The sequence below is a fragment of the Blastomyces gilchristii genome, assembly GCF_000003855.2.
Source record: "Blastomyces gilchristii SLH14081 genomic scaffold supercont1.1, whole genome shotgun sequence".
Classification (NCBI taxonomy): Eukaryota; Fungi; Ascomycota; class Eurotiomycetes; order Onygenales; family Ajellomycetaceae; genus Blastomyces; species Blastomyces gilchristii.
Window position 1 is genome coordinate 2496755 of NW_003101682.1, and position 12143 is coordinate 2508897.

General features: G+C 27.6%; 1 protein-coding gene across 1 annotated transcript; it reads left to right on the forward strand.

Annotated features, from left to right (window-relative positions):
* Positions 1-445: 445 nt before the first annotated feature.
* BDBG_00351 (uncharacterized protein) lies at positions 446-865 on the forward strand (the record flags this gene model as incomplete). Its single annotated transcript, XM_002629059.1, has 1 exon — positions 446-865. One exon carries the CDS (start codon positions 446-448, stop codon positions 863-865), a length of 420 nt encoding a protein of 139 aa, XP_002629105.1.
* Between the last annotated feature and the right edge of the window lie 11278 nt (positions 866-12143).

Sequence of the window (12143 nt, forward strand, 5' to 3'; positions counted from 1 at the left end):
TTGACTGCTGTAGAAGAATGAGATAGAAACTACTAAGATATGCACTACTGTATACTCTCTATCAAGACTTTCCCTCTTCAGAGTCTTGATATTATAGAGAATATAAGTCTGTTTCTATATAATAATATAAATATTGTCAGTGAGATGTAGAGGAACTGATTATTTATATCTCAAAATAGAAGACTTTGTCAATGATTATATTAATATAGAGTTAATTCTCAAATTCAATAGAAATCTAGTGTTGCTGTTCTCAATCTCTTGCAGAATCTATTGAATATTGAGATATTAAAACTAGATTTAATATATCTCACTGTGCAGGGATCAAAGGCTCAGTCAGATCTTGAGATATACTGATTTTATAGTTGTTGATGTGCTGTTGACATTGTTCATTGATTATGTGCTTGATATTATTGCTGAGGTATCTTTTTGTATTTTTCTGCTGAGAATGGGCCAGATTGAGAAGGGTGATATGAGAGTGGGACTTGGTGTTGAAGTTTTGAAACATCAAAGATGGACAGGGTTTTCGCGGAGGTCGCTCCTCAGATATCTTCACAACTACAGATCAGGGATCTTCCAAAATCAAGAAGATTGGTGCATATGGCTAGGTCTCTTCACCTTACAATTTGTATGGCAATTTGGCCCGGGGTTGTGGTGTGGTAGGGGAGAATGTGGGATAATCCCACGCAGGAGTTCCGAACGACGTCTGGTTCACATTTGGCTGGATAACTCCACCACCACACGGGGTATGCGGTCGGCGATGGGGTCAAAATGCTCGTATGATCGACGGCTTTTCGATGGATCTATCGGCGGGTTCTTATTCGAAAAATCGAGTGAGTTTGTGGTGGAGCGGTCTCATTATATCTGACTTGTCTCTTTCACAATATTAATATATTTCAAGAAATATAATAGAGATTAATCAAGATTATTTATTTACTTTTATACATTGATGATATCTAATCTGAGTTAGTACTAAAATTATAAGTAAGTTAATAAACAAGATTATTTTCTCTTATATTAATTCTTCTTACACATATCAGTAATCAGTTATTGAAAATAAATTATTATCTGTCTTAAATTATTATCATATCTTCTGAATTCACTTCTTTCACTTCTTTTACTTTTATTGAAGATTCATAAACTCTTCAAGAAATCATTGTAAATTACAAAGTCTATATTATTTATAATTTAATATAGAATACTCTCTTTTAATTATAATAAATAATTACTTCATTCTTCACATCTGATTTCAGACTATGAAATTTATGAAAAACTCAACATAAACACTGAGATGAACTATGAAATAATTATCAATAGATTGTATTATAGATTACTGAAGAGTCATCTCTCTACTACAATCACTATAACTTTATTCAGAATCATTTATTATAAACTGATTATAACTTTGAAAGAATTTTCTGACATCTGAAGTTATCAGAATACAGATAATAAAAGAAAAATAATTAGAAAATTACTACTGAGCTGATAAGTTAATCTATCAGATAACAATTTTTAATAACACTAACTTTCTAATTTGAAGAAAATTATGTGAAAATGACTATATATTAGTACTCTGATTTTATAACTCTTATCTAATAACTTCTGTGAATAATTACTTTATATATATATATCTCTGAATCTTTCTCTTTGATCAATTGAAAACTCTGAATTCTGAACACTTCTTTAAATACTTAATTCAAATCTTCATATTTCACATTGATTCTGTCTGCAGTTCAATCTTGAGATATACTACAAAGTCAATATATAATATCTAGAATCAGAGTTGAAGAATCATTAAAGAGTATCTCTTACAGTGAATGTATAAACTAGTATAAACAATCTTACATTTATAAGAGTTATATGTTATTATATTGATGAGGACTGAACTTATTAAGAGACATTAATTAAATTTGAATCATTGATTAGTAGTTATACTGAGAATTATATAGTAGAGATATTAATGACTGTGATTAAAAATGACTATTGAGATATTAGTCTCAGTCTTCTTATAATTACAACTGATAATGCTGTGAATAACTATACTATAATAGAGAGCTTGAAGTAAAAATTGACTTTGCATTTCTGAAATGATAAACAAGATCATATCTTCTGTATTACTCATATAATTCAACTTATAGTATAAATACTGATAAAGAATCTTAATATTGAGATGAAGAATAATTAGATAACTGATTCTTGAAATGAGAATAAGATAAAAGTGATTACTTAAGTAACATTTATATTCATTTTATAAAAGATAATATTTTTTGATAATACTTTTTAGTATTGCATTTTAATAATGCTTTTTAATAATGTTACTGTTAATTTTGAATAGATTGACTAATAATTTAAATATCATAGATTTAAAACATTATTAATGCAATTTGTATCTTCTTTAAACAATAATAATAATTTCATAATATTCAATAAATAAACAAATCAGTCATATCACTGAATATAATATAGAATGTTAGAATACAGTGAAGTTCAATATATAAGATAACTGTTCAGACTCTTTAATTATATCAGATAATTAATTATTAAGTATAACACTCTGATCAGAAAAATATTCAGATATTAACACTTTCTGATATAAAGTAAACTCAGTTGAAATATATGATTGATTTACTGTTTCAGTTTTATAAGATAATAAAGACAGTCTTAATCACTTATACATCAATACTGCAGTCAGTCTGAGAAGTGTATAATAGTTTATTTACTTATCTTAAGAAGCAGTTAAATCACTTAAAAAGAAATTCAGTCTGAGATGATGCTATAGCACAGACTATTATTATTATAAGAGATAAACTGACATATTACTACAGCAAAACTGAACAATCTTTTACAGAGTATTATACTATAGCAGCTCTACTAGATTTCTTCTATCAAGTTAATATCTATACTTCTCAAGATTGAATAGAGAAGAAATAAAACTTATATATTAAATTAGTCTAAGACTACTATAATATCAACTATCAGAGATTTGAATGAGTAGATGTTCAAGATATGAAGATAGTGAAATACAATTTTCTAGTAAGTAACAATCTTTGATAATACTTTATATTATATAGAACTATAATACTAACTTTGAAACAGAACTTATATACATTGATTGCAACTGAAAATCAGGCAAAGCTACATGCTTGTAAAACTGAATTTGACTGCTATCTTCAAGATAATCTGATGAATTTATGCATCAAATCAATTCTAGAGTTATGAAAAATTGTTGAGAGTATATATTCAACTGTTACACTAATAATATATGATATGCTGACAATTTCATTGACAGAGGTGAGAATGAAGTAAAAGTTCAACTTAAGTCAAGATATTTATCACTATTATCAGAGACAATTACAAGGAGAAATAATCAAGAAACTCATGATTATAAAATATGAAATTATCAGACAGTTTAATATCTCTGATCACAGTATATCAGAGAAGTGTAGTTTTCATGAGAAAGTGAAGAATAAACTTATACAAGAATGTATTTAGTTGTTTCATGAGTGTTATCAATAATTATTATCAAATTCTGATTATATAAGTAATCACTGAATAAACTGAATGAGACTGATTTTGATTCTCAGTCTCAGTCTTATTCTGATTTTGAAAGAATAATTATCTTTTACAGTTTATTCTAAGAAATTACCCTTATTTCACTGTTCTTGAATTAAATCTGGTCATTTTTCACATCATTTCTCTCAGAAATGATTCCTTTTTAGATTTTTTTAAGACTTGGTTCTAATGAGACTCATGTCAAGAAATGTATAAGATCAGATCAAATGAGACTAAATGTGAAATTCATGATTTCATCAGTCAGTCTAATCACAGATAGCAGATAAAACATGATAAAAAGCAGTCTCAAAGTCGCAGACTTATACATGAATCAGATCACAGAAGAAAAAGAGATTCAGAGTTAAATTTAACTATTTACATCAGTTTAATTACATAGATAACAGAGAATGAATTATCTGAAATATTTATAAATATATGAGATTAAGTTATCTTGATCTCTGATAATGCTCAGAGATTGAGTGAGATTAGTTTCAATAAGCTGTTCACTGTAGTGATCTGAGCAGGTGAAGAGAGTAGACTGGCCGCCGGGACCATGAATTTCACATTTGGTCCCATTTGGTCTGGTCTCATACATTTCTTGGCGTGAATCCCGCTGGGACTAGTCATTAAAAAAACATGCAAAGTGACTATATATCAGATCTTAAAATAGAATCATGACTTGAAAAAAATGAGAAAGTGATCTCATTTGTCTCATTTAGTCTCATTCTTGACATAAAGTTACTATTTTTAGACATTTTAAGGTTTTTTTTAGACTATTTTTAATTTTTTAAAAAGTAACACTTTTTGATAACACTCAAATAAGATTTAAAGTCATTTAAAGCAACAAAAATAATTTAAATTGAGAAGTGAAAATCATGGTCTCATTTGGAAAATGTGATAAGAGTAGACAGTAAGTCTCACTGAGACAGTATGAAACTACTATCTAATGTTAAAACTGTGTAATGGGATCAGTTGAATTGATAATGAGACTATCAAAAAATCTGGTCCTGGTCTCAGACACGGTCACACGGTCAGTCTAGAAGAGAGACAGTATAATATGTGAGACAGAATTATAAAAGATAAAAGCTGCTGAATCTAGTCACTGAATACTATATTATATAGAGATTGTATAAGAGTAGTGACTAGCAGATAAAGAAAAAGCATAAGAAAAGAAAAGAAATAATGACTTGATTATCAACTGTAAGAGTCAGTTATAAAAGATAAATATTATCATACATACTTCATTCATTTTCATGTATCATATATTTAATCTATTTTCAACATCACATCATCTGAAAAATATTAAAAATAAAGAAAATCTCACAACTTGAGATCTGTAAGAAATTTAAGAGCTGTAAGCTACTCTTATAATAATACTATGTATATCTCTGATTTCTGTATCACTCTGTGTATGATATTAATGTCATTTATCACAAGATTGACTGAAATGTCAATATAGAAATGTGTACACATATGTGTAGAAAAATTGAAGAAAAGTATAGATTAACTGATCATGTGATTATATCTAAGATTAGAATCAAACTTTACAGTTATTATATTGTTTAAAAGCATTACTTCTAGTTATGATTTATATTTATTACATTGATTTCAAATCACATTATTTCAAATATTAAAGATCTCAGATTCACTTTTCAAATAAAAATCTAGTCTTAAATAAAGAATATATTTAAATTCTTAGTTATATTTTCATTCTGATTTCATTATTAAGAATGATATTAAATAAGATTATAAAATCACTTCTCACTTACATAATATCATAATATAGTACTCATTTGTTGAAAATTTAATAGAGAGTATTATCAAATATTATTACTTTACTGAATATAGATTATAATTTATATAATTTTAATTATGAAAAAAATATACAATATAAAAAAAAACAAAAAACAAAAAATAAAATAAAAACAAGAAAAAATCAGAATAAAAAAAAAAAAAGAAAAAGAAAAAAAAAAAAGAAAAAGAAAAAAATAAAAAATAAAAATAAAAAAAATCAAGATTACAGAGCTGTAGTACTTTTAAAATACTCACTTCTCAGAGTCTTTATAATATTTATTATTAACTGTGTATCTCTTATAGTAAGAATAATATAACTGTAATAAGTTATTATCTTAATATTATTTAATAAATAATCTGTATATATCTGTATAAATATGAATATTTAAAAAACATATATTTAAAAAGTATGATCAGAATGAACTCTGCTGTCACTTGAATAATATTAAGAGTAGAATACTGAAATTAATAATTCTTCTCATCAATTTCACAGATAAGATATATGAAGATAATCTTGAAAAATATAAGATTCTCTGACTTCTGATAAAAATGAATCTTATAGAGAGACTCTATTTTCATAATATCAGAGACTGAGTATTATTAAAAAGTGTTACTTTTATATAATATATATACACTTACTGTGATAATTTACTCTCTATATATATAACTGAGATTTATAGCTTTTCTACACTGCATAGCTCTTTCTGAGATACTGCTGCTGATTTATAACTTATACAGTCTCTCAGTTCAGTATATACTATATATATACAGTCTGCATACTCAAGCTGTATTAATTATTACAATCTGATATGATACTTACTTTTCACAGACTATATTTCATTTGAGAAGAAAGAGAGAAGCTGTGACTATAATTTTATTAAAAGAGAATGAATAATTAATAATATTAAATATAATTTAATTCTTCTGTATTTAAAATTTGATTAGTCTATACTCTTTAATTTAAAAATTTCTAAGAGTGTTTTAATAGTTTTTATATCAGCTTAAACTTAGTGATGAGTTGAAGAAGAAGAGAAAAAAGAGAAGAAAGAAATAAGAATAACTTATCTTTATAATATAAAAATAGAGAATTACTATAATTATTCTCTCTAGTAATAAAGATCTTTTTTCTATATATATCTCTGATATAGATTATATAATAACTGTATATAAAGAATATTAACAGTGTATGTATTGAATGAAGATGATATTATTATATAATACTGTAGCTGTTTCTATACATCTCTGAAAGCTGTTAATATTTTCTTTATCTCTTTATATTTAATAAGTCAGTAATATATTTTAATGCACTCTCTCTTTCATCATTATCATTATCATTATTACTATTATTATCATTATTATTATTATTATCATCACTATTATTATTACTATTACTATTATTATTATTATTATTATTATTATTATTATCACTATTATCACTATTATTATATTATTTCTGATTATCTCTTCTGTCTTTATCTCTCTTTAATACTTATTAAAATTAATTATATCATCTCTCTTTAAATATTCTGTGATTCTGCAGATTATCAAGGCGCGTGAGTACTATCACAGATTGAAGAAAGAGAAGAAGAAGATATTTAAGTAAGAACAGACAGATTGTAAGATATATTATAATATTTTGAAGAGACTCTGTAAGAAAGTAAAATAATAATGATTTTAAGTAATACTTCTGATAGATTTAGACTGAACTAAGTATAGAAATAATGTGAATAGCACTGTCTATAAGAGATTGAAAAAAAAGATAGTAAAGACTCTTATATAGTAGTAATAAGATTAGAAGAAGTTCTGAGAATAATTTAAGATTAAGATGAAGAGAGAGAGAGAGAAGAAGAGTATTACTATAAATAAGTAATAATAGAAGAAAATTAAGAGAGTATTAAAGTAAGAGATAAAGAAGTTAAAACTAATAAGTTTTTTATTTATTAAGAGATAATGATTTTTAATAATACTTCTATTCTCTAATTGATTAGCAGAAGCTGACAGAGAAGAAGAGAATTAAGATCTTGTTCAGATCTTGAATACACTTCATGATTCAGAATATTAAGAAGATAGCTCTGCTTTCTGAGTATGTTAATCTACTTACTACTGAGATGAAATCTGAGACAGCAGATCAGAAAATACAGGATTTTGAGACACAGATTAATCTAGCTAAGAGAAAGCAGTAGAAATTCTTCTCTGAGAAGACAGTGAAGAGAGATTTTAAGATGATTATTATCTTAAATAAGAAGAAAAAAAATAAGAATAAAAATAAGCAGTGAATTATAAAGAATAATAAGAAGAATGAGAAAGAGAAGAAAGATAATAAGTAGAAAAAGTTTTTTTCTTTTTATATTAGTTAGTTATAAGTTCATAATTATTGTGGCGGGCTGCGCCCGATCAATCATATAGACTATTCCATTACACTTCACAGATCCCAATCACTTCATTCTCAAACGCGTACGCTCCGATTCTCGGCCATTCTCAATCATCAATCCTCGGCCGCTACGAACGCGCGTATATTCTCCCGCCCTGAAGCTCCACTGCGTACGCCATCACATACATCTATAAATATCCACCTCAATTGCTGATTCTCACACTTTCTCATTCTTTTCTTCTCTAACATTTTTATCTTTGTTATATAAGACCTATAATATTATACCAATCTATTCAGTGTAGGCCTCTTACACTATAAAAATGTTCATCATCTTCTCATCAGAAACAATTATTCATCAAGAGATATCTGAACATATAATAACACATAAGAAATAGAGAAACAGTTAAACAGTTAAGCAGACACTGAGTTCTCAGATAGTTCTCAGATGGAAGCTTGCTTATCAGTCACTCTGACCCTGTAACAAGATCTTATGAAGAGAATAAGATCTTATAAGAGAATATCAGCAAAAGATCTGAGAGTTCTGACACTCAGATATATGAGAATACAATTACACATTCAATAATTAATATAATCATGTCTAACAATAATATGAAACTCTCAAACATAAGTATAGATACAGTGTCACAGTGGCTCTGAGTAATGTTGAAACTATAATAATAATAAATAACTGATATACATGCAACTCAACAACATCAATATGATGAGATTTAATAACTAACTCATATAATTTCAATATCTACAGAATTGAATATAAAAGTGCTGAAAGAATGCTTAGATGCTTCTGTATATTTCAATACTTTCAATCTCACTCTCTACTTATTATGAAGAATGGAAATGATTGTGAAACTGAGTGTAGATGAAGATGTCATCAGTTCATTAATCAATCAAGATTAATATATCAATGAACAATTGAAAGATCACATAAAACAGAAGTTTCATTCATGAATGAAAGCATGTGAATCAGTGTTACAAATATCTGATAATATTATGAAATATCTTGATATTCTGTTCTGAGACACTGCTATGTAACAGAAAGCATTAGATTGACTATAGAGTATCTGACAGAGAAATATTTCTCTTACAACATTCATTTCTAACTTCAATATCAAGATTCTAGAAGCAGATAATCAATCTTTAAAGAATTAAATGAAGATTAGCATGCTCAAGAAGATATTAACTTTCAAACACTTACAAGCTCTTGTAAGCACAGACAAAGATCAGACTTATGAAGACTTCTGCACACAGCTTCAGATAATGAATGACTGTCTTACTAAGCTCAAGAATATACAGAATAGTGATAGAAGATGTTACATCTCAGTGACTTATACACCTGCACTGAGAAATAACAATAATGCAGATGCTATGAATTGAGTAGACTTGAATATCTACACATAAGTAAGAGTCTTCACTGTCTGAACAGGCTTCTGAGTCTCTGAAATCACTCCTGAAGAAGTCACTGATTGATGTTAATATGAAGAATGTATCAACTGTAACTAATCAGAACACATTGCTTTCAACTGTCAATCAATCTATGTGTCTTCATACTCAAGAGAAAGATCAGTATCTTCTTATTTGAAGAATAAATCAGCACCTGTTCACATCAATCACATTATATTAGAGAAAGATTCAGAAGATAACTATGAGAATGTCTCAGTGAAACAGAGAAAAGATTAGCTTCTGTTCAAATTTATAAATAGAAGCTTGAAGAGGTTGAATAACAATGATTTGAAGAGAAGATGACAATGAATATGATTCTTGTATCTACTGTGATTGATAACATGTATAATATGAAAGCCATGATAGACAGCAGTCTATGTCATTATACAATGATAAAATCTTCAGTCATAAGACATTATAACCTTCAGTGTATCTCTTTATCAAAACCTTGACTTCTCACAGAATTTAATAATTTAAAAGACATTTGTATCTGTTACATGATGAAGCTGATCATAGATATGAAAAAACATTAATGTGAAGATGTCTATGTATATGAAGTTGATAATCTTGATTATAATCTTATATTAGAACTTGTCTGACTATCTGAACAAGGCATCTTATTGAATGCTTGAAACAGAAGCTTGATATTCTCTAATAATGATAGAATTCACAAAGATAACATTCACAAGACTATTAATCTAACACAGATCTCTGTCAATGTCTATGAAATGCTCAGAAAAAGAAGTCACTGAAAGAATCACTGATAGCAGAACTATATATCAATCTATTCTGTCAGTCTGATCAATATCAAAAAGACTCTAGAAAAATTATCCTATATTATAATAACAGATTCTTGTACAAAACTTTCTCAATAATATTATAAATATCTAGATGTCTTCTAACAAGATAATATTATAAATATATCTCTCTTACAAGATCTCAGAGTGAATCACAGTATCAACTTAGAGAAAAAGAATAATAAGAATCTCAAATCATTATAAGACTCTCTTTATAACATATTCTGAGATGAACTTCTTCTTCTTCAAAAGACACTCAATAATCTGTTGAATAAAGAAGTCATATATATTAGTAACTCTTTCACTGCAGTCTCTATCCTCTTTACAAAGAAATCAGATGAAGAACTTCAATTCTATATGAACTATCAAGGTCTGAACAGATTGACAAAGAAAGATTGATATCTCTTATCTCTTATCAATGAAACTCTAGCACAGATCAGATGAGCTCAATAATTTATAAAACTAGATATTATTACTGTGTTTCATAAGATTTGTATCACTGAAGAAGATGAATGACTTACAGCATTTTAAACACATTATAGTCTCTTTGAATGAATAGTCACACTCTTTGAACTGACTAATGCTCTCAGTACATTTCAGAAGTATATCAACTGAGCACTTCAAGATTTTCTTAATAAGTTTATATCTGCTTATTTAGATGACATTCTCAACTTCACTGATGAATTCAGAAAAGAATATCAAGAGCATGTATGAAAGATATTACAACAGCTATGAGAAGCAGAACTACTGATAGATATTGATAAGTATGATTTTAAAGTCAAGAGTATCAAGTATCTGAGTTTTATTATAGAAGCTGATAAGAGAATTCAAATAAATTCTGAGAAAGTCCCTGCTATTCTTGAATGAGAAGCTTTATATACTGTGAGAGATGTACAAAGCTTCATTGAATTTGCTAACTTCTATCAGCAATTTATACAAAACTTCTCAGATATTGTAAGATCACTTACAGATCTCACTAAGAAAGACTCAGTATTTCAATAATCAGTGAATGCTAAAGCTGCATTTACACAGATAAAGAAGATGTTCATTAATACTTCTCTACTGATAACATTTAATTCTGATCATGAAACAGTTATTGAAGCTGATTTCTCTGACTATGTAATAGAAGAAGTGATATTGTAATATAATGATGAAGAGATTCTATGATTATATGTCTTTATGTCTAAGAAACTGAGTCCTGCTGAATGCAATTATGAGATCTATAATAAGAAACTTCTCATAATTATACACTGTTTAAAAGAATAAGACTCTGAACTCTGAAGTGTCTCTGAATTTGAGATAGTCACAGATCATAAGAATCTCAAATACTTCACAACTATTTATAAACTCACTGAATGATAGATGCAATAATCTGAGTTCTTAAGCTGCTTTCATTTTATAATACACTACTGTTCTAGTAGCCAGAACTCAATGACAGATACTCTCTCATAATAAGAGCAAGATATGTTATCTGATGTAACAGATACTCACTGAATGAACTGAGAGCACTGGCTCTTGAATCTGAAGATACTAGTTAATCAAGATAAAACAGTTCATGACACTATATATGCTTCTTCAGTTAGAACTGTCATTGATATCTTCACTTTCTCTACACTGAATGAACTGTGATATACAGCAGCTCAGACAGATGAACTTCTTCAGACTCTTACTAAAGCAGTATGTCAAGAAGCACTCTGATTTCTCTCAGAACTATATATAAGAACTGATATCTTAGAATGTTCAATTGATAATAATAACACTCTATAATTTCATGAACAACACTGAGTCTCTCACTTCAAATTCTTACACACTCAGATAATGCAAGAGATGCATGATTCATATATAACTGATTATTCAAGCTGTGAACAACTGTATAGAATGATCTTCTGAGAGTTCTACTAATCTGAGATATTAAACAGTATCAGATACTTTGTTTAAAACTGCAATCACTGTTCTTCTATTATCTCATGAAAGAACTGTAGAAAAGGTCTATTGAAATCACTTAATATTCTCAATAGAATCTAGTAAGATGTAGTAATTGACTTCACTGTTAATCTATCTAAGAGTAAGAATTGTAGAAACATTCTGATTATTATGAATCAACTGAGCAAAGATGTAATATTGAAACCTTGTAATAAAATAAATGCTGAATAAGTCACTGAAGCTTTTCTACA